Source organism: Salmo salar, chromosome 26, assembly GCF_965601325.2.
Source record: "Salmo salar chromosome 26, fSalSal1, whole genome shotgun sequence".
NCBI classification, from domain to species: domain Eukaryota; kingdom Metazoa; phylum Chordata; class Actinopteri; order Salmoniformes; family Salmonidae; genus Salmo; species Salmo salar.
In genome coordinates, this window is record NC_138316.1 from 28,059,296 (window position 1) to 28,082,884 (window position 23,589).

A 23,589-nucleotide genomic window follows, 5' to 3' on the forward strand; every position below is an offset into this window, starting at 1 on the left:
CGGGATAATGTATAACAGGTTATTTCTGTTAAGGAGGTCTGGTATTAAGAATACAACAATAATACCCCAAAAACAACAACTCCATCCTTGAATAATTGATAAACAAACTAACAAACCACCATAACTGCTCCCAAACCTCTCTTCATAGAAATAGAATCCCTAGAACATTGACTTGAATGGGGATCCCATTCTAGGGATTGTATTTCTCTGCCTCGCACCATGGTATTGGCTCATGTCTCTAATCTAAAGGGAGACTTCAGAAGGACTCATCTTCATCCACTTTATAGATGAATAAGCATGAGGACAACGTAGTGGTTGAGAGGACGGCCTGCACACTGTGTACCAGGCCCACCATAGAACTCTTCCTAAATAATATGAGGACAACAACACAGAGCCAATCAGAGTACAGGGATAAAGGAGGGTTTTAGTACCTCACATTCATTCCCTCCAACATCTGGTTCTTGACTAATGAATACCAATACTGCAGAGCATGTGGCCATGCAATTCATCAATGTTCAGTAGAAACAGAAGCGAAACAGTCCATGGGGCGCGCAAACCTGTTGTGTGTGAACATACCATTCTGGGCATCTAATAGGTACACCTTAGTACTCCTATTGGGGTTGGTGAGTAATTACAATTGACATGCATCTCAACAGTGTGGTCCTAAAACTTGTTTTTAGGGCGACTGGGCGTATAAAAAGAAATTGAGAGGGAAATCGAACAATGTTTGTTATTTTTGTTAGTTTTGTTTCAGACGTGATTGTGTAGGTATATATTTTGTCCTGCTACAGCAGGTTAAAGAAAACAACAGAAGCTAACTAGCAGTTGGAGACTTTATAGGGCGGCTCCGGTCTTACCTCGGTCCCTGACGGCGTGGCCCCTGGCGCGTCCATCTTGCGTTTCTTCCGAGGTCCGATGGCAGCTAGCGCGGTCAGGTTTGCGTCTCGTTGCCTCACCAAGGCCATCTCCTGTTGCTGCATCTGAGGGAGACAAAGCAACAGGCACACGCTAGCTTAGCATTACTAGCTCAGCATGACCTTCAGTTACATGGGTCAACAGATTACATGGGGGTAACGATTCAGAGACATTGGTGAGGCGTGGGAATGTGCGAAGAAAACCTAGTTAGTAGTTATCGTACTGTACTTGTTGTTTAGATCTAGTGATCTATTGTACATCTACCCTCTATCATAACCAACTGTAACTATTTGACCAACTCTCAGCTGGTAGTAAAGGCATGATCAAAATCATTTGTTAGGGAAAATGTATTTCTGCCCCATCTGCCAAAGCAGACTAAGGTGCTACATATCATAAATGGATGAACACAATGGACATCATCAGTAGCAGAGGCATGTCTGTGCGCACAGAACAGGTCTTTAGCTGAGAAATTACATTTTAATGTCCATCCCTCCAGTAAATTGCCCATCTCTCTCCCTCTCTCCCCAAACCCAGAGAGAGACAAAATGGCAGCATGTTGTCAGGGATTAGTAGCGTTCATATCTGTGAGTCTGAGTGGTGCTGCATGGTCACATGCCTCATTGTGATTTTTCAGTTTGTGATGTGTAAAGGGGAAGCAGTGGTGAGGCGCTGCCTGAGGTAATGTCATGTCTGACCTGGGGGCTGAGAGGGAGAAGGGCTGAGGGGAGAGAGGAGAGCGTTGCTGGGAGCTGGCCTTTCTGCTGCATGGGGCTGGGGCAGGGCGGACGTGTGAGAGCCTGGGGTCATGGCAGCACAGAGGGCGTCAGCTCCTCTCCCCCACACCCACGTGCCTATCCTATCAACTCCAGTCACAGCCACAGCACGGAGGGGAGAAACGCCTGCCTGACCAGTGGGGGAGAGGCCTGGGTCGAAGTGAACAGAGACAATTAATGTGTTCTTTCATGTCTTTCATGTTCTTTTACGTTATCTAAGATCGTGTGTATGTATGTGTGTGTGTGTGTGTGTGTGTGTGTGTGTGTGTGTGTGTGTGTGTGTGTGTGTGTGTGTGTGTGTGTGTGTGTGTGTGTGTGTGTGTGTACATGCATGCGTGTTGTCTGATCAGGGGAAATGTCATGTTGCTTTCAGATGGTGCTCTGTTTCAGCTGTTATGGGCAGCCAAGCTATATGGAGAAGGTGTTTTTGTATCCTTGTATGCAATACCTTCGAAATGTTCGAATCCTTCTTGATGTAATGTGATTTGTTGATTCAATTTAAGTATTTAAACTGTGCGTGTGCACGTGTGTATGTGCATGTTGTCTGATCAGGGGAAATGTTGCTTTCAGATGGTGCTCTATAAAAGGTTGCATTGGTTTACAAAAACCTGATCCAAAATGTGCATGCAGTTGTCTCTGATTTTGAAAAGCCCCAGGCAAAGCATGCCCTTTAGGGTGTTGCCACTTCACATTTAGCAAGGCAAAACCGTTGAAAAATTCAAAGCACACTGACAACATAAACTAGGAGAAACGAGGAGACAGGAAAAACTGCAATAATAACCAGACAGAAATCCACCCAAACTTTACTGCTGCTACTGTGCATTTTCCATCACATTAAAGTATTGTAGCCGTTTTACAGGGCTGTGTGCTGTAAGCAACACGGGGTCCTGAGGAGAGGAGCAGTTCCACCACAGCTCCCAAACACCCATAAACAAGTAACCAGGTGACAGGTTCAGGAAGTGATTCCAGGGAGTGTTGGGTGTGAATTAAGGCAGAACTATGCAAATGAGGAAATCCAGTGGCAAGGATAAACTAGCTAGCTATTATGACTAGAGATTTCCATTACACAGTTAGGGTACAGATATCAGATGGAACTCTGGAATCAATGTTAACCCTGTTAAGCTTGGTCACATACAGAAAGCTCTGAAGGCTTGACCTCAAAGGATTCTGCTGCCTACATGGAGAGAGAGAGGGACTGGGTCTGCTGGGGTCTGTGTGTCTATGTGTCTGTGTGTGTGTGTGTGTGTGTGTGTGTGTGTGTGTGTGTGTGTGTGTGTGTGTGTGTGTGTGTGTGTGTGTGTGTGTGTGTGTGTTAGGGGTCTGGATCCTGCTATCTCATTGATAGCACCATGATGCTGGGATGCATCTCTACCCTGCCTGGCAGTTGGCACCAGGCATGGGCTCACACAGCCTGCAGCGTTCTACTCTGCCTGTTCTGCCATTCAGATTTATGACTGTATGATAAATGCAGACCTCATTTCACCATCTGCAACCCTCCCTCAACCCCAACCCTCCCTCCTCCAGTCTGCATTTCCCCTCACTGGAGACTGAGGCCATAATGATGCTGGGAGAAGAAACTGATTCCAATCTGATCTGAGGCCTGCTGCCATAGTGCTTCTATAACTCTACATTAGATGACTGCAAACGTGGGCTGCATCTGAAATGACAAACTATTTCCTATACAGCGCAGTGCACTACTTTTGATCAGAGCACTATGAGTCCAGGTCAAAACTAAAGTATAGATGGATTTGACCTTACTGGCACCATATTCCCTATATAGTGCACTACGTTTTCCCTGTATAATGCCCTCCATTTAACCAGGTCAAACGTAGTGCAGTTTATATGCCTAGGTTGCCCTTTTGGACGCACCCCTGGGCTGGGCCTGTGTACGGTATATTATTGACTAGTCTAACCTATGGATGAGAAGCCTCAACTAGATTACCACCAAGGTCACTGAAATACTGGAGTCTGCAGCTCAAAACAATAGAATAAAATAACCAATAACCAACAAACATATATTTGCCAGGTTCGATCAATGTCTGCGCTTAAGTATTTGGTTCTCCCTAAGTCTCTTAAAAACCAGTTCCTGCAGTCTGCCCACATGCCCTTTGGAAACAGGGAAGGAGTCTTGTAAACTCAAATTATTTACAAAGGTCAGGAGAAGTAGAACATTGCTTAGATGTGATGCAAAAATCCCCCGATAGAATCTCCAATCAATGTGTTTGCCCAATAATCAGGCTACACTTCCTATAGCTAGAGGTCTGGTTTCAATACACAAACAGCAATGTTAACACCTTTAACATCATAACAACATAACTGGAAAAAGTATTCAGTAGATGGATTGAGTGAAGTGAAGAAACAGTCAATATCAGAAGAGTGGATTTGTTTGTCTTTTATAGGCCTATTCTGTCCCATTTGTTGGCTGAGGTTTTCCCATGCTTATTTACATGGTTGTTCCTTTTTCTGAATTATTTACAGTAGTAACAAACTCAGTCAGGGCTATGCCCTAAATGCTTCAAATAAAATTCAGCCCTCCAAGTGTCAAACCCACATAAAAACCCATGCACAGTTCTTTGTCTCCTCACAAGGAAAGAACACGATGTCCATGTTCTCTACATGATGCAAAAATGTCTGAAACAAGGAAAGGCAGACAGCTAGAGAGAGATCGTTCTTCAGACAGACAGCAATCAGATAAACCCCACATACACAGAGGAGTCAGTTCCATAAGCCACGATGTCCAACCTGACGTTTTCTATCTGTGCAGTTCGCTTGGTAACAAAGGCTTCACCCCCTGGCCTGGGGGACTAGCTGCTCGCCTCGCAGCCCCCCAGACGCTTACAGACAGATGTCCTTGGTGGAGCAGAACGCAGAGCAGAGAGGAGGCAGGCAGGCAGGCAGGGCTGACGTCACAGACGGCTGTGGGGCTGTGGAGGAGAGGAGCAGGGGGCTCTCTGCCCTCTAAAAGGTCCCAGGATAAAGGCAGGGCAGGGGGCCTCTGCAGATCTCTACCCCCAGTCCAAACCTGGTCTGAGGGCCGAGGGGGCACAGCAGGGGAACTCTAAGGGCCACAACAACCCATATAATAAGCTATATACTGTATAGTGAGGGTGTGTGTGCACACTGGTGTGTGTGTGCTTGCATGGGTACGTGCATTAACTTCCTACTTATGCAGCTACCTAAATCCATGCATTTGATTTCATTACTTGACACCCGCACAGCAGACTTTTTTTTTTTGTAACTCTATGAGGCTGTCTGTCTCTCCGTTCTATGAACATCTGTGAGCTGTAAGGCCTTTTCTCATTTAAAATGCCTGGTAGTTAAGCAAGGGGAGTCTAAGCTAAATCGCCAATCAGATCTCCAACCTCATCTCAATTCAGTCGACATCCAATATGACTGGGCCAATCTGCTATGTCTCCCCATGTTTCAGCCTTGACCTACTGATGTGGGGGCTGTGTTTGGTAGAGCTAAAGTACAGCTGTGGTATACAGGTTGATTTAAAGGGGTAATCTGCAGTTCAAACAATAACAAAACAGGCACCCAACCACTAGCCCTATTTGGTAAAAGACCAAGTCCATATTATGGCAAGAACAGCTCAAAAAAGCAAAGAGAAATGACAGTGCATCATTACTTTAAGACATGAAGGTCAGTGCAGAGGATAAGTTCATTATAGTTACCAGCCTCAGAAATTGCAGCCCAAATAAATGCTTCACAGAGTTCAAATAACAGACACATCTCAACATCAGAGGAGACTGCGTGAATCAGGCCTTCATGGTCAAATTTCTGTAAAGAAAACACTACTAAAGGACACCAAGAAACACGAGCATTGGACTTCAGACTGGTGAAAATGTGTCCTTTGGTCTGATGAGTAGAAATGTGCGATTTTTGGTTCCAACCGGCGTGTCTTTGTGAGACGCAGAGTGGGTGAACGGATGATCTCTGCATGTGTGCTTCCCACCGTGAAGTATGGAGGAGGAGGTGTGATGGCGTGGGGGTGCTTTGCTGGTGACACTGCCTGTGATTTATTTAGAATTCAAGGCACACTTAACCAGCATGGCTACCACAGCTTTCTGCAGCGATATGCCATCCCATCTGATTTGCGCTTAGTGGGACTATCATTTGTTTTTCAACAGGACAATGACCCAACACACCTCCAGGCTGTGTAATGGCTATTTGACCAAGAAGGAGAGTGATGGAGTGCTGCATCAGATGACCCGGCCTCCACAATCACTCAAACTCACCCAATTGAAATGGTTTGGGATGAGTTGGACCGCAGAGTGAAGGAAAAACAGCCAACAAGTGCTCAGCATATGTGGGAACTCCTTCAAGACTGTTGGAAAAGCATTCCTGTTGAAGCTGGTTGAGAGAATGAAAAGGGTGGCTACTTTGAAAAATATAAATATATTTTGATTTGTTTAACACTTTTTTGGTTAGTACATGATTCCATATGTGTTATGTCAAAGTTTTGATGTCTTCATTATTATTATACAATGTAGAAAATAACAAAAAATTAAGAAAAACCCTCGTGTTATTGTTTGTGTCGCACTGCTTTGCTATATCTTGGCCAGGTCGCAGCTGCAAATGAGAACTTGTTCTCAACTAGCCTACCTGGTTAAATAAAAGGTGAAATAATGGGGATGCTTTTCAGCGGCAGGGACTGGGAGACTGGTAAGGATAGAGGGAACAATGAATGGAGTCAAATACAGGTAAATCCTTGATGAGAACCTGCTTCAGAGTGCAAACAACCTTAGACTGGGGTGAAGATTTACATTCCAACAGGACAATGACCCCAAGCATACAGAAAATCTTAAAGGAAGAATGGGAGAAAATCCCCAAATCCAGATGTGAAAAGCTGATAGACATACCCAAGACTGTATTTGCCGCCGAAGGCGCTTCTACAAAGTATTGGCTCAGGGGTGTGAATACTTACGTCAATTAGATATTTCTGAGAAATATGTTTTCACTTTGTCATTATAGGGTATTGTGTGTAGATGGGTGAGAGAGAAAAAAAATAGGTATTCCATTTTGAATTCAGGCTGTAACACAACAAAATGTGGAATAAGTCAAGGGGTATGAATCATTTCTGAAGGCACCGTATATAATCTATTTAAAAGTCCAAAAATGGATGTAGCAATCTCAGATTGCCCCTTTAACTGTACTGGATTTGGATACAAATGATCCCAAATAGATACAGGAAAGAAAATTGTAGGACAGCGTCTTTCAATTTTTGTTTTTACAATTGTTTTATGCACCATAATATGTATTTATTCTGAGTAAACACACATACTGTAGGTAGGTATGAGTCACTGCATTAAGGAATGATTATACATAGACATGCTTATCTCGATGAATACATGAATGTACAGTGATTAATACCACATTGAGGAATTTCAGTCAAGTGTTTTTCTTCACCATAAGATAGAGAGATGAAGAAAGCATCTGTTTGCTGTCATATACATTATACATATACGTTACCGTTGGAAATGAACCCTAGTTATAGTCTCAGCATGTTCTATTTTCTCCTGAGCTGGATGGATACGTCAGAACTATTTCCAGAGCCAACAACCAATTATTCAGCGCCATGAGCCCTCCCCGGAGCTAAGGTCATTATGTGAGGGCCACTATCATGACCCTACGGTTCGTATTTATTTGCAACTTATTTGCAGAAATTAAACCGTGTATAAAGACTGTGTATATAAAATTGGTTGTGTATAAAACACACTCCAAAACCCATCCACAGAGATAGTATTTTCATTCCTTAGAATAACATTTGTAGAATATTTTTTCAAGAATAACTTTTTAAACAGAGGAACCCAGAGATCACCGATAAGCATATTCAAGCAGCAGCATTATAAGGAAGCGCCAGGAAAGCGATGATCATTAAAAATAATGCTTATCTAAGGGAAAATGTCCAACTTGAAATATTCTTCTTTCACATTGTCTCCCTTTACATGTGACCGTGCTTGGGCTAGCAGTCTTCTCTCTCCCTCTTTCTTTCCCCTCTCTTTTTAAAGAGTTAGATTCGGTGCTCATCACCTTTCTATTGATCACGTATAATTTGCATCTTGGAAAAGATGTGAACTCAGATATTCAAGAGGACGAGGACGATCGCAATGATTTATTCATTTCTAAATCAAAAAAGTGGAAGGTAGATGAGAAGAGAGAGAATCTTCACAGGGAATCAGGGATAGAGAGAAGGCAGGCATGCAGCGGAGGGGAGAGGAGACTGCAGGGCACTGAGGCTGGGCTCCTCTTTCACACTAGCCTCCAGGCACGTGGTGTGCAAGTCCTGCTAATTACCAAGGTGAATCATGCTGCCTCTCTCTAATTAGCCAACATGACAATCTAATGGAAACATGCGGGCAGAGCTGGCACACTTAGAGAATCACCTCACAAAGAAAGACCCCTCTCTTTTACACTACCCTCCTCTTCCTTCCCCTGTGAATTTCTGTACAAATTACATTTCTCAAATAAAAAGGGAGCAGGCTGGTTGAGCTATTGTTCTCCAGTACAGGTACAGTTTAGAAAGGAAAGAGGTTAAGAGAATATGAGGTAGTCTGGCTGGTCAGGATTTAGCTCCTCTTCTCTCCTCTGTGTGTGTGGTGTTTGTTCCCTAATTGAAACGTGTCCTCAATCCTGCCTCCTCTCCTCTCCGTTACCCGGGAACAGAGGGAGGCTGGCTGGCACCCCGCCACGAGCGTAGCTCAGCGTACCCAATTCCCCTGTCGCTGGAGTCCCAAGGAGTGCTACAGCGCACAAAGAAAAAGTGGTCCTACAGGCTTCTTTTGCAAGAGAAGACGAGCCGCAATCTCCCTCTGAGGCAAATCTCCTTTTTTTGTTGTTATCCTTCTCATTACAGGACTTTGTAATATTCGAAAACACACAGGAACACCAAAGGTATTTTTAAAAGCCTGGTGATTTTTTTCTTTATAATATGTCTTGAGGAAAAAAAGAAAGGAAAAAAAAATGAGAGAAGTTGAAACTCCAGACAACAAAGCAACAAATAAAACAAAAAATAGTGCTAGTGTGGACTATTTACTAGGCTGTGCATATTGAGGAGTTAATCAAAACAGATCTTCATTCTGAAATAATTAAATTAACAATTAAATAGCCCCGCTTTGATCTTTCAAACAACACTGATGAAACATATTTGAGAAGACGTGTGGATATCTGATATTTGCATGTATCTACATACACATTTGTAATAACCACTAAGAGGTTAGAGGTACTTAACCTCAATGTTTTTCCTGTAGTAGAACACAATCTTCCATGTACAGAGACTCTCAAAGAGCATATTTTAAAAGCCAAACGTAAAAGTTAAACGAAACGGAGAGATTTACTGCCATGTTTTGGTCCTTACAGTATATCACCAAATGTCAGCGCTCTGTTAACTAGCCCAAACTGGCTTCATAATCATAGTGATTATTCTGACAGGCTTTAGCCCTGAGCATGCCTAACAGCGGGCGCTCTACACTGGGTACGATGACGGGTTCTGTGGGGCCAAGCGATGCGAGGCCGTGAACCACAGATACAACAGACACAAAAGCACTAATAAATGCATGGCACTGTAGCCTTGTCCTCTGACACCTCTGACAATAGAGGAGAAATAGCGCTGCAAGACGGGGCCTGTTGCACAAGCGCCTTTACAGGCTAAATGTGACCTGGTCATCTGTGGGGGATGCTGGGGAAATCATGAACATGTGTCTTAGAGCCAATGATGTCTTGGAGTACATTGGTTACATCCAGAGGTTATAATTAAAATAAATCTACAATATCACTTGATGGAGGTGGGAAGAGAAAAATGTAAAAATGTTGACCAGTGTTTCTATGTCATGTTGATGCTACTGACTCCAAGTCAATCCAGTAATACACTCTGTGGATGTATGTAGATGTTTATGCATCTGGCTAGGACAGACTGTACATATAACGCCTCTTGCTTTTAATTGGTGCCATACAAGGTTGAGAGTTGAGCGAGAGCAGAATTCATTGCTGCGTGGTTCAAGACATTTCATGATCAATCCTGGTGTGCAAACGAGGCAAGAAAAAACTCCCTCTGAACGCCTGAGGAGGAAAAATATTTGAGGAAAATTATTCTAACAAAAAGCTGAGAGATTCCCATTGGACAGCTCTCAGTTTCACACGGGTCTGAAATCACTCTGAGGTAAAGTGGAGCAACGCTGCAAGGACACAGATCCGACTGGCTGGATGAGAAGAGAGAGGAAGGGAAGACAGGGGCTCCCACATCTCACCCCCCCACCCCAACACCCCCTCAGACCCCCTCTGGCCTGGAACCGGCCCTGCTCGTGATGCTGATATGGGGGTGTCATTCAGAGCAACCAAGAGCTGTCTTAACAACAGTCTCACAGACAGTCCTTATAATCAAAGACATAAACTGTATAGTGATATGCCACCAAATAAACTGGCTATGTTCAATTCTTGTGGAGGATCATCTTTATGTAAAACTCCAGTCTTGGATAGCAGCTGGGTGTGCAGGCTTTCATTCCAGCCCTGCAGTAACACACCTGCTTAGCTAATCATGTCCAGACTGAAGACCATGATTAGTTGATTATTTAAAATCAGGTGTGTTTGAGGAAGGAACAAAAGACAGGCTTCTGTGTCCATCCCCTGATATTCCTCTGCATCAACATGTCACCTGATGATGCCAAAGTTCACCTCTTTCAATTCCTATTTTGCCAGGAAGTTTATCATAGGTGTATCAAGCTGTGATAAGTCTGTAACCCATTTTATAACTATTTCAATTATCTATATGTTTCTTTTAGTGGGAAACCTGAAGCAAAAAGCTTTGCACTCAGCCTTGGCATTGCATGTGGCGTATAAAATATAATTGGGCTTTTCCAATAACACATTTACCATCAATTATTTATGGTTTTCGACAAATTAGATTCTTAAGCCATGGCCCGAAACATCAATGACCCGCATTTTTTAGCTGGTTTGATCGAGAATGAAATTAGGAGGATAAGGGCCATCATCAAAATAAAAACCTCTCCTTCTAAAAGGCAACAAATTCTAGGGAAACCATTTATCCCAATCAGCTGACAGACATTTGACCGACTCCTCCCAACCAATCATAGGCTAAAAGCCAGAACCATCCCACTGAGAACAAACTGGTTGAATCAACGTTGTTTCAACGTTATTTGTCAACGTATTGTGATGTGGAATCTACGTGGAAACTAAAAATACATTGAATTTGAAAAAAGTAATCAACTCTTATTTTGATGGTAAAATTTCAACCACAGGATTATGTTATCATGGTAACCAAATTGCAACATAGACAAACATTGTATAAAATATGTTGAATTTGTACCTTAAAAACTACGTCAGATCTTCAACGTTATATCCACTTTCAGACAAAAAACTATAGGCTGGGCAGCACTTCCTACAAGAGAATTGATCTATCTACAGGGTTTAACTCCATCCAGGGTTTTAACTGAGCCCAGCCCTGATAAAGTTTGATATTGGTCACTGACTAATACCAATGTGATATCATGAGAATGATTGTTGAGAGATCTCCACTTAAAAACAAAACAGATGTTTTAAAAACAAAACAGATTCACTGTTGCTATGGAAGTCATTCCAAAGGGCAGGTTTAACAGAGCAAAATAAACGGACCAAATCAGTTAAAGAATAGGACTAAATCAAATCAAACTTTATTTCAAGTGCATTTAAAGTTTGATTTGATTTAGTCCTTTTCTTTAACTTAGATTTTTGGTTGAGATGGAGATGTAAATCCAACATATCAATTATTCATTTGTAGACAAACTGGAATTAAAGCCAGACGACATCAGCAGAGAAGAAACTATCCAACAGAAGATGCATCTCCTTCAAATGTTATTATTTGATTGCATTGACAAGCAAACAGATTTCAATATCACTTCTGAAATACAATACTTTTAGCCTATTAACAAGTTAACAAATGATACAGTATGTTGAATTCCCATCTCCAACTCAGCCAAAAATCGAAGTGAAAGAATGGGATTAAGACGGTGGTTCAGATGGAACTATCCAAGCAGAAGACACATCTCCTTCAAATGTTGATGTTGTTTGCGTTGTCAACCAACCACAATTCAAAATGACTGTTGTAATACATTAAATAGCCTAAATATAACGAAATATCTTACAAGCTAATGTAACATTAAACCTTAAAATGAGTAACACATCCATGGCCTCATTTTGAGGTTACTGTAACTAAAATGTCTTCTTATGTATTCATAAAAAGAATGCATAGGTCGTTGCAGGTTGGTGGAGATTTTTACAATTGCTGTAATAATCTCGAACAGCATTAATCACTTGCACCATATATTTTTTATGTAATTTCAACTGCAGCCCAAGTTGTTCGGTTCTGCAATTAGATGAAGCACAGTGATAACACATTAATCTGTTGTATTAATACAAAACAAAATATCTGACATTGTATTCCCTTTTAAACTTAGTTGTGCTTTTAAATTGTTGAAAGTGCAGTGATATACTGTACATTTGGGTGACAACTAAAAATAAGACATTGTTTTTCCATTGGAATTTGGTTGTGATTTTAGATGGTTGAAACCATAGTGATACCACATTGGAAATTCAACTAACTTTTGGCTGTCTTTTTGACTGTGTGAATATAGGTTGTAATCTCATTGATCAACGTCTCAACCAAATGTTACCAAGTTATCCACATTGAAATGACGTGATGTGCCCAGTGGGATGTGAAGTCCTGGGGATGATGAGTTTAGACCAGAGAGAGTCTTCCTCTCTCCTCTCCCTGCCTCCAGACGGAGTTCTGATGATGAATCTATGGCCGCAGTGTGTCTGTGTGTCTGACACTGTGATGTATGTAGGCCTGGTCCGTCCACCCCCCCCCCTCCCCTCAGTGCTGAGAGGACCTGATGATGAGGCACTGCCTCGCCTCCTGCCTCAGTGGGATTTCAGACAGAGCACACAGACCAGACCAAAAAATAAAAAAATGAGGAATACTCGCTTTGGCCATTGATTTTCACTGGGGGCATTTCTAAAATAGCCCATCTGACCTTTTGGGCGAATGTTTCTGAATGGAGGAAACAGGGGCGCTACACACGTTTGGCCTTATGCCTTTTGCTATCTGCCTGGGCGGTACTGAAGGCTGAGGGGGAAGGGGGATGGATTAGGTTGAGGTGGAAACTGGAGAGGTCTGATAGAGGCCACATGGGGCCAAGGCTGACATCACACTACCAGAGTATGTGTCTCTATCATACAAATGCTATCATCCCACTCTGACTGGGTGTGTTTCACCTGTAAGCGCCTCAATAAAGTTCCCCAACAACACCTCACTGTTCCCTCCCAATATACCACACCTGCCTTAACAAACAAATCAGGCGCCAACTCAATTTCAAACACATTTCTTGGAACAAGTATATAACTGTCATAGAAAATTATTTTCGGAGAGAGGGGTGGCAGGATTGTCCACCCGTCTGTCAGTCACCTGGAAGAGCAGCTCAGCCTCATTATCCTGATGAAATTTGTGCAGATGTGCTGAACAAGGAGCCGCCACCGACAGACTCCCTCTGTGGTAACCGTGGTGACACAAACAGCTAGCTCTGTCCCCTTGAGCCAGTAAGGTGATGAAAACCAGAGAGGCACAGGACTGAGAAACGATGGCCATTAAGCAAAAAAAAAGAGAGAAGGGGGGATGAAAAAACGGCGAAAAAAAATTCCCCCTGTAGTAGTGTCATCCCTGACTGTCGCACTGAACATTACATAAAGTAACAATTTCACCCCCCCAACCCCCCTCTCTCTGCTCCTTCTGAAATTCTAAAATGAAAATGAGAAGTGCGCGTGCCGCGTTTCTTTCTCAGGAGATAATCTGGCCTCATCCAGATGATGAGCGGCCTGCCACTTAACGGGGAGGAGATCCACTTTGATCACACCGCCCCGGGGCGAACCTATCGCAGCACAACCTATTACACTGCCTCATTTGCATATGCAGCTAGGGCTTATGGGGAGGCTGAGATCTAGTCTCAAGGTTCTAAACGAATGAACAGAGCCAAGGAAAGGCATCACTTCACCTCACACTGGTGTGGTGGTAGTGTAAGATCTCTTTACAGAGAGCAGAGTGGAGAGAAGATCACCATTTTAATGTCCATAGCATACCATTTGGAATGCATGTCCAATAAATTTTTTCATACTAAGTGGTACACTAGTATGGACATAGAATTGGAATGGGGCTAAGCAGCTCTATGTTGCTAGAGATCTACCATGGTCTACAGTGCCTTCAGAAAGTATTCACACTCCTTAACTTTTTCCACGTTCTGTTGTGTATTAAAATGTATTAAATTGAGATTTATTTAGTCACTGGACTACACATGATAACCCATAATGTGAAAGTGTAATTATGTCTTTAGAATTTTTTACAAATGAAAAGCTGAAATGTCTTGAGTCAATAAGTATTCAACCCCTTCGTTATGGTAAGCCTAAATAAGTTCAGGAGTAAATATTGCATACAATAATAGTGTTTAACATGATTTTGGAATGACTACCTCATCTCTGTAACCCACACTTACAATTATCTGTAAGATCCCTCAGTCAAGCAGTGCATTTCAAACACAGGTTAAACCACAAAGACCAATGAGAGGAAGGAAACCGATCAGGGATTTCACCATGAGGCCAATGGTGACTTTAAAACAGTTACAGAGTTTAATGGCTGTGGTGGAGAAAACTGAGGATGGATCAACAACATTGTAGTTACTCCTAAATATTAACCTAATTGACAGAGTGAAAAGAAGGAAGCCTGTACAGAATAAAAATATTCCAAAACGTGCATCCTGTTTGCAACAAGGCACTAAAGTAATACTGCAAAAAATGTGGCAAAGCAATTACCTTTTTGTCCTGAATACAAAATGTTTATGTTTGCGGCAAATCCAATACAACACACTACTGACTACCACTCTCCATATTTTCAACCATAGTGGTGGCTGCATCATGTTATGGGTATGCTTGTAATTGCTAAGGACTTGTGAGTTTTTCAGGATAAAAAAATAAATTAAATGGAGCTAAGCACAGGCAAAATCCTAGAGGAAACCTGGTTCAGTCTGCTTTCCACCAGACACTGGGAGATGAATTCACCTTTCAGCAGGACAATAATGTAAAACACAAGGCCAAATATACACTGGAGTTGCTTACCAAGAAGACAGTGAATGAGAGGCCGAGTTAAACTTTTGACTTAAATCTACTTCAAAATCTATGGCAAGACCTGAAAATGGTTCTCTAGCAATGATCAATAACCAATTTGACAGAGCTTTGAGAATTTTGAAAAGAATAATGGGAAAATGTTGCGCAATCCAGGTGTGGAAAGGTCTTAGAGGCTTACCCAGAAAGACTCACAGCTTACCCAGAAAGACTCACAGCTGTCAGGTGCTTCTATAAAGTATTGAGTCATGGGTGAGAATACTTATGTAAATGAGATATTTCTGTATTTAATTTTCAATAAATTTTTTTCACTTTGTCATTATTGGGTATTGTGTGCAGATGGATGAGAAAAACATTATATTTAATCCATTTTGAATTCAGGCTGTAACAACAAAATGTGGAATAGGTCAAGGGGTATGAATACTTTCTGAAGACACTGTAGCTGTACAGAGTGTTTATGCTCTTACTCTTTCTTTCAATAATCACAAGTCATTTTTTGCTCTTCCGGTTTCAACATACGTCAGTACATCAGGTGTCGATTAACATAAACACATACCAACTTCAGCGTATCCAAACTATTTCACGAAATTAACAAACCGCAAAGAAGAAGAGTGGTCTACTTTTTGGGATCTACATGATCCCCATATATAAATGTGTATTTGTTTAGAAAATTGGGAGACTAAAACAACTCAATTTAACAAAAAAGCACAGTCTCTTTCTACTTTATTTTTGATATTTCCCATTTGTGCGCCTACAGTGCCAAAGCCATTTCAATGTTTTAAACTAAAATGTATACATAACTGTGACAGTAAACATATTTCTATCAGCCTTTACAATGCAAATGGCTCTACGGAAAGTGCTATGGTGAATATTAAACCAGTACTCACAGCACCGATAGGCTCCCCCAATCTATCTCTTTGAAAGAGCCATGTACAATGAACAGCAGTCTCCAAAATGTTATTGGGAGCCAGAAAGAGAGAGGGAGAGAGAGAAAGAGAGAGGGAAAGAGAGAAAGAGAGAGGGAGAGAGAGAAAGAGAGAGGGAGAGAGAGAAATAGAGAGGGAGAGAGAGAGAGAGAGAGAGAGAGAGAGAGAGAGAGAGAGAGAGAGAGAGAGAGAGAGAGAGAGAGAGAGAGAGAGAGAGAGAGAGAAAAGAGGAGGAGGATCTCTTTGGTGTGGTGTCTCTGTTCTATAGAAACCACTTTTCCAAACGAGACGGACTTCAATCAGCACAAATAATTCCTACAACTTTTTAAGTCAGACCTTTAAATGGCATTACATATGTAGCGAGGCATGAAAAATGTATGTGTTGAAGTCTTGGGAAAATGTCAAGGGTAATGATCTCCAGCACAGCGCTTACCTCCTTAGCTTTTTGTTTCAGCCGAGCCTGCTCTGGGTCCTCTTGCCTGGAGCGACTCTGCAGAGTTGGGGGGGGGGGGGGGAGACACACAGGTTAACAGCTGGTTTAAGGACCCCCTCATCTGTTGCAGCCAGCACAAAAATAGTACAAAATGGGAACAGGATACAAGGTGTCAAGGACATCGTATTTGGATTCATAGAAGTGCAATTGAGAGCCCGAGGCCAGTGCCCTTTAAACCTGCGCCAAATCCCACCGTAAATAAGCTGCTGGAGGGAGATTCTAATCAAAGGAGGTTATTAAAAATTCTGCGCGAGCCAGCAGAGCACACAGGGCCGGGAGAATGTGCTCAAACTCAGAAAGTCACAGGTACTCTGTCTGTCTGTCTGTCTGTCTGTCTGTCTGTCTGTCTGTCTGTCTGTCTGTCTGTCTGTCTGTCTGTCTGTCTGTCTGTCTGTCTGTCTGTCTGTCCGTCCGTCCGTCCGTCCCTCTTTTGTTCCAGTGCCATTGCTGTGTGTGTGTGTGTGTGTGTGTGTGTGTGTGTGTGTGTGTGTGTGTGTGTGTGTGTGTGTGTGTGTGTGTGTGTGTGTGTGTGTGTGTGTGTGTGTGTGTGTGTGTGTGTGTGTGTGTGTGTGTGTGTGCGTGCGCACATCTCTCTAGAGTCAGGACCAGAGTCCACAGTACTGGAGCGCCACTGTAATTAGTCAGTGAGAGCTGAGCTGCCTGTGCAGCTTGTACCTGTCTGTGTGAGCTGTTAACCACAGGGCTTCCAATTAACCATACAGGGACTCTTCTAAAAGCTCACTGTTAGTGGAACCCTGCCAGATCACCACACTATCACAGTACTAGCCTACTGTAGCTATCAGAGACGCAGTGTACTTTTCCTATGAGTCTATGAAAGACAGATAGATACACTGTTGAATGCTCCCGCAGTTGTATTGTACAACATGTCGACCCGGAGGTCTTTGTCTATACTATGGTAATACAGGCAGCCAACAGTGCTGCCATAGCAATGGGAAAAATTCTATAAAAAATCTACTTCCTGTTTAACTAGCATAAATCCATTTAGCTTGAATGAAGGTTAGGGATATGACTAGTAATGGTCCAATGTGTCTTTAACATTGCCTAACCTCTGTAAGAGCATGGTCATCCCGGTGGTGTTAAAGACTACTTCATTAATATCTCTGAACGTGATGCTCCTCCTGATGTTTCCCTTTTCTACTATAAGCAATCAAATGCTATTTGCCTTCAGTGGTGCTGGAAAACAAGAGTCTAGCTACCCGTTCCCTGGCTCCCTGGCTCCCTCCCTCCATCCCTCCTTCATGAACATATGCATATCTTGCCCTACTCCTTGCTAATTGGCTTTAAATATATCAGGCGGTTCACGTACTGGTCGGTGTCTCAACTAAAACTAATGCATTTGCCCTCCAGTCGACCGGAGCATCCCTGAAGACCTGAGTCATATTTTAAATGGACGGAGGAGTGGGAGCGGAGGAGGGGATTATTTTAGTAGATTCTTATTTAAGAGATCAAATTATAAGGCAGCCCCAGTGTGGAGCCTGGCTGTCAGCGGGGAGAAAACAGGGACAAAAATGGCCTGTTTACAAAGGGCCATGGTGGTACTGCCATGCTTTACATCTACTCTGTCAGCTCAGCTGTCCTGACCTCTCTCTCTCTCTGTCTCTGTCTCTGTCTGTCTCTCTCTCTCTCTCTCTCTCTCTCTCTCTCCTCTCTCTCTCTCTCTCTCTCTCTCTCTCTCTCTCTCTCTCAAGGGAACAGGACACACAGGGTGCATAACAGTACAGTGGCTGGATGCTGGATCCACCCTCACTACTGTTTGAATACACCAGTTAGATACTGAAATATACTGTAGGAAGTGTAGAGTGGAAATGGACAGATTAAAGTCAGATGAATTAATGTGCCACCCTCCTATGACATAATAATGAGCCCAGACAAAACATATTGCATATTAGCTATACAAAAGATTTGTTCAGGTGTGATAAACTGATGTTTAGTAAAATGTACTGTCATATACTCCTTCTAAAGACACGTACAGTTAGGCCCTGAGATTGTATATTTTTTAAATAACAAAATAAAGCTTGGTGCTTAACAGCTTTGCTGTCAAGGCAGTAGTTTCCTAATTACCAACAATAAAAGTGGCAAGGCGGGTCATTGTTCATCAGTCTGACTGTTTCTAATGTCCTGCATGGCAGGCAGGGCCATAACAATGCTGTTAACACAGGGAAGTGATAATGCAATCAGCTGTGGGACATTGTCTCTGTTGAAGATGTATTAAATGAAGCAAGCTTCTCTCTAATGTCTCACCGTGGGGCATTTCCCTTCAAAACACATTCTGTTGGTGACAATATTTGAACCTTTGCATCATACTGTATGTCTAATGAATTATGTACCTGTCTTCTTTGATAGATTGTATGAAGTATGTGATAACTTATTCAAGTCATTTTACAATCTTATACAAGTTAAGTGTGTGCAAGAAGTGCTTACACCAGTCTCAACAGCCTGAGTGTGACTGGATGGACACACATGAGTGTGCAGAGGCTGCCTAGATGCAATTCATCTGTTCTGAGACTCTGTAAGGCTCTCTGAGGCTCCCCTGCCCACTACTGTTGAAGCTGGTTCTCCTGAGTACTGAGATGGCTGACATGACACGCTTTTAGCTCTGGGCGTGTCAGCGGGTATGTGAGGAGGATCAGATCAGAGGACTGTATAGAGTTCCACAGTGGTTCCTCTGCTTGTTGTGTTTGGGGACAATGAGAGGACAAAGGAGCCCTAGAGCGAGGGGGCGGGAGAACACACTGAGGGCACTCTACGGAGGACACACTCGGTTTCATCTGTTAGCTAGAGCCTGGGCAGGAACAGCGAAGACACCACACTGCCCTAGACACTGACAAGGAACACACACCACACCACAGCACAGCTAAACACTACCTTACACACCACCTTACACACCACCTCACACACAAGTAACACACACAATAGCAACAGAACAACAGTCCCTACACTGGACTTCATGGTATATTAGGTAGGCTTGGAAATGGGGTAACTGAAACTGGTAAGACTTCAGGGTATTGCTAAATTGGGCTAAAGATCAGGATTGAATGTGAAAACACTTCATTGATATATGCCTTTATAACAACAAGGAGACTAGGACTTACTTTAGCTGCTTTGAGTAGGATCTCTCTCTCCTGTTCATCCTTCCTCTGCTTCTCTATCCTCTCCAGCTGCTCAAAGAACTTTAGCTGCGACCGCACATCTGCCGACTGCTCATACCACTCCTCATCCTGCAGAGACAGAGAGGGAAAGAAAGAAACAGAGAATGAGTGGAGGAAAAATAACTTAAGATCCTAAGAAGATCTCATTTGAACCACAAGTTTGGATAAACATATTACTACAACTTTAGACACCTCGTCTCTCTCAACCACCAGTTTGGATAACTAATCACAACTTTTCTTTGTTTACACTATCACCGCTTCTCGTTGTGTTAAATATGTTGTTCTGCACTTGGGAGATGGGAAGATGAGACAAGTTTCAGAAGGAAAACAAAGTTTGTGGGTCATCAAAAAGTGAATATGACAATTGTTTATTCCCTGTGTGTGTGTCTCTATCTCTCTGTTCTCCCCCAACACCCTTTATCAGTTTCTCTAACTCTATCTCCCTGTCTGTGGCGATGTGAGGAGCTGGGTGGCAGAGCAGAGCACAGAGTGGAGTGACATCTGAGGGTTTGTCACCACGCGCACGTCTCTCTCATCCTTCCTCCCTCCTTTGTTCAGAGCTGAGCCTGCACTCCTCTCCTCCTCCGTAACTCAGTCGAGCCGTGCTCTCTCTTTCAGGCCGCCCGCCCGGGTTGGTTTTTTCGCTGATGTCAACAGAGTGGCTTCACAGAGACGAGGAGACTTCACGCTTCTAACACGCCTCATTTCCAAACCGCAAAAAAGACTAATCAAGACAGGGACAGCTGTAGCCCACCACCCCTCTCCTCTGCCTCACATACACACAGGAAAACAGCTTTTCAAAGTTGCTATGTTTTTTGCTTTATTTCTTTTACAAGGAGCAGAGTTGAATTGACTTTATTGTAAACCAATTAAATGTGGTTACATTGCTATATTCAAGGCTAAAAGTTAATGTCACCCATGCTGGTGTGCCAGACAGAGGCCTGAAAAAGATCTACCAGGTATTTTTCAAGTTTTGAAGAATATGTTTCTGTGGAAACTGTGCTATCGTGTTTATCACTTAAGTGTAAAAAGCGCCCACCTCCTCATAGGTATGTCTGTCTCTAGCATGACTACTTACCTTACCGCCGTCCATCCTGTGCTGTGCAATGGAGGAGACCTTCTCCAGCACAGTGCGGAGTCGGGACTGGGTAGCGTGGGAGATGAAGTTCACCGCTTCCATAGGAACCTCTGACATGCCAAACTTCTTAGCTTAGGGTCAGACAGACAGAAGGACTCTAACATTAATACACGCTGATCTCCCCAAATCCCAGTCCGAAAAGGCTTTTCATACTACTGAACCAAGCTGAGCCGAACCGAACCAAGCTGTAATGAGCTGGCCTGGTTCCACATCCACCATAGTTGTTGGAACCATGCTAAAAAGGACAAAGCAAAACATCTGAGCCAGCACAGTTTGGTTTAGGTCAGGACGATAGTGTGAAAAAGGTATTCGTTTAATAATGATAAAGCTCTGTCTAGACGTTTTACAGTTCTAGTGCCATGTTGAGAATAGTATCCAAGTATGAACTGCCAAGCTCTTACTCTGCAGTCTTTCATGTGTGTAGCTGTAAACAACATTGGCCAAACTTAACTTTAAAGGTTTTCTGGCAGTAAACAGTTTGTGAAGTCATAATTCAGAGGACAGAGTTTAGGATCTGTTTTTCTTCCTTTTTAATATTCCATTAACAGAATGTTCTCTCTGGTACACTTTTAAGTAAACCACACCAATTATTTAAATCAGCCGTACTGTACATACATCTTTTCCCGGTCTAACATCTTGAAAGGATCGAGATCCGTATAAGCCTGATAATTAGTGTGAAAATTCTAAAACATTTTCTCTGGGTCGTAAGCGATGTCAAAAGGTAAAATACTAAAGGCTTCCACTCTCCTACAAACTCAGATCTTTAAGGCACAGAGACAAAGAAAGCCAAGTTCTCTATGAAAGAAATACCTTCCTCAATGTACAATGTAGTCCACACCAGCCCCTCACTTAGGACTGTAGGAGAGTCTAAACAGCATTGAATTGCTTTAGTGTTAGTTTTCAACCACCTTAACAGGCTTTATTTTGTACTGTTTTTACTGGTAATCTCATCTGCCCTTAAAAAGAGAAAAATGAACTTTCTGCACTGAACACGAGTGAGTCTCTTTGGAGTTGAGTGCTTCTGTATACGTCTCTGCAGAATTGGACCTCTGAGGTACCAGTGCACATTTACTTTGAGAGGCTATTCTAGAGAACTCCAGCTGTGCATATGTTCTAGGCCCTGGGAGTCAGAAGGGAGTTGCTGTTTGCGGTTTCACAAATGAAACTGGCCCACGGCTCAAGGACAAGCCTGAAGAACGATGGGGAGGGGGAGAGAGAAGAGAGATAGAAAGAGAGAAGGGGGTGAGAGGAGAGAGAGATATGGGAAGAGATAGAAAGAGAAAAAAGGAGAAAGAAAGAAAGAAAGAAACAGGGAGAGAGAAACAAGCTCCTCTCCTCCCAATCTGTGTGTGGACATTCTGAAAGACACAGGGTTCCCTGGTCCACACCGGGTCTGAATCTACCCTGCCCCGCTGTACATCTCCCTGTCCAGTGGTGGCAGCAGAGAGCAGAGAGGGAAGCATGAAGCAGAGGGGTGAGTCAGGGCTGTGTACCACTGTGTGAGGAGGACCACATCCCCACTAGCCTCTGATTGAGCCGAGTTGGCAGGCTGGGGAGCCTCCCTTGGTTCTGCTGCCAGCTGAGAGTTCTCCACAGCCCATCACTGACACAACAAAGCCGCCCAAGTGCCACTTCCCCAGCAGGGGGCACCATGGCCTCCCACCCACCCGGCCCCCGCACAGCACCAAGCCCCCAGAGCAAGATTTACATTTTTAACCCCCTCCTCCCCAAGGCGACGGGATAACAACCTCACCAATGTACTGTCTAACAGCACATGACCTCTGGGCCTCATTGTCACTGTCACTGTGGATACTTAATTGAGGTAAAACAAGAAGAAACGTCTTAGTGCTAAAACTCCCTGTTGTGCTTGAATTCTGTTCTACTGTGTGATTTATAATGCAACGTGTACTCAAGACTTAGTTGTTTATGGTAATATATATCCGTGTATCATCTCAGACTCACAAATAGGACAGTATCTGAATGTGGAGATCCAATCAAAAGACAGAAGAAGAACAAAATCAAGTCTTGTAACTCTCTTCCTTCAGTCCACAGGACAATCTGACAAGCAGCCTTCAAAAGACAGCTCTATAAAGTATTTATGTCAGGGCCTGGGGTCTAGTAAGTTCAGACAGACACTGAAGAATTCATTAAAGGAGGTGAAAGAACTGTTAAGTGCACCAAGTTTAAAATGAGGGAGGCCAGAAAGCAGCGTCTGCTCCGGCCTGCAACATCCCATCAGGGGAAGTAAATCAAACTGTCTGTCTTTAGTGATGACACTACAGATGCACAAACAACAAGGAGAATAGAAGAAAACACAAAGCTAACAGATAGATTTCATCACACACACACACAGACAGGAGTCTGGCCTATATTTTCTAAACCAACACACGTTTGAAGGAACATGATTCTGTTTGGTACACACGTTCATGAATAAATTCAAGATAAATCTGAAGATAATAATCACTATGATGAAAATGAAGATCAGCGTCATTGGCAACACTTGATGATTACGGAATTATTATTATGGAACTGGAGATAATACTAACCGTGAAGACAACGACACTGTACATGATTCCACCTCAATTCTCTATCACTTAATGACTTTAAAGACATACTGTGTATGCAACTTCTATTGTTCTACTGCTGTGAACAAGGCCTCATCATCATACACTGTAGAGGTTTCTCTAGTGAGGGTGCCATCATGTACTATAACATACTGTAGTAGTGTTCTGTCCGTACCTGTCTCCAGGATGCGTCTGTGTAACAGGCCCGGGTGAAGGAAAGCCTCATCTTTACAGGAGCGGATGTGTGTTCCCACCAGCTCAGAGTTGGTGGCCAGGATACGGGCGCTCTCTTCATTCAGGTTCACCCCCGCCATGGACGCCACATCGTTAATGTCATCATCATCCCTGGAAACAAACAGATGGAGGATTCATTTTTTTAAGGGCTCTACAGATGTAGTTTGTTTTTGCAAACTTGTAGTATATTTGAGTTTTAAAAAGGCATCTAAAGT

General features: G+C 43.0%; 1 protein-coding gene across 1 annotated transcript in view; it reads right to left on the minus strand.

Moving 5' to 3' along the window:
* The window catches only part of LOC106587565 (transcription initiation factor TFIID subunit 4), a 95,647-nt gene that overhangs the window by 28,504 nt on the left and 43,554 nt on the right, over positions 1–23,589 (minus strand). The window contains exons 9-13 of the mRNA XM_045708205.2: positions 23,316–23,485; positions 20,517–20,647; positions 19,382–19,507; positions 16,209–16,265; positions 858–980 (exon numbers count right to left, since the gene is read on the minus strand). Of these exons, the coding sequence (XP_045564161.1) occupies positions 858–980; positions 16,209–16,265; positions 19,382–19,507; positions 20,517–20,647; positions 23,316–23,485 (607 nt within the window). The remainder of the gene's footprint in view (positions 1–857; positions 981–16,208; positions 16,266–19,381; positions 19,508–20,516; positions 20,648–23,315; positions 23,486–23,589) is intronic.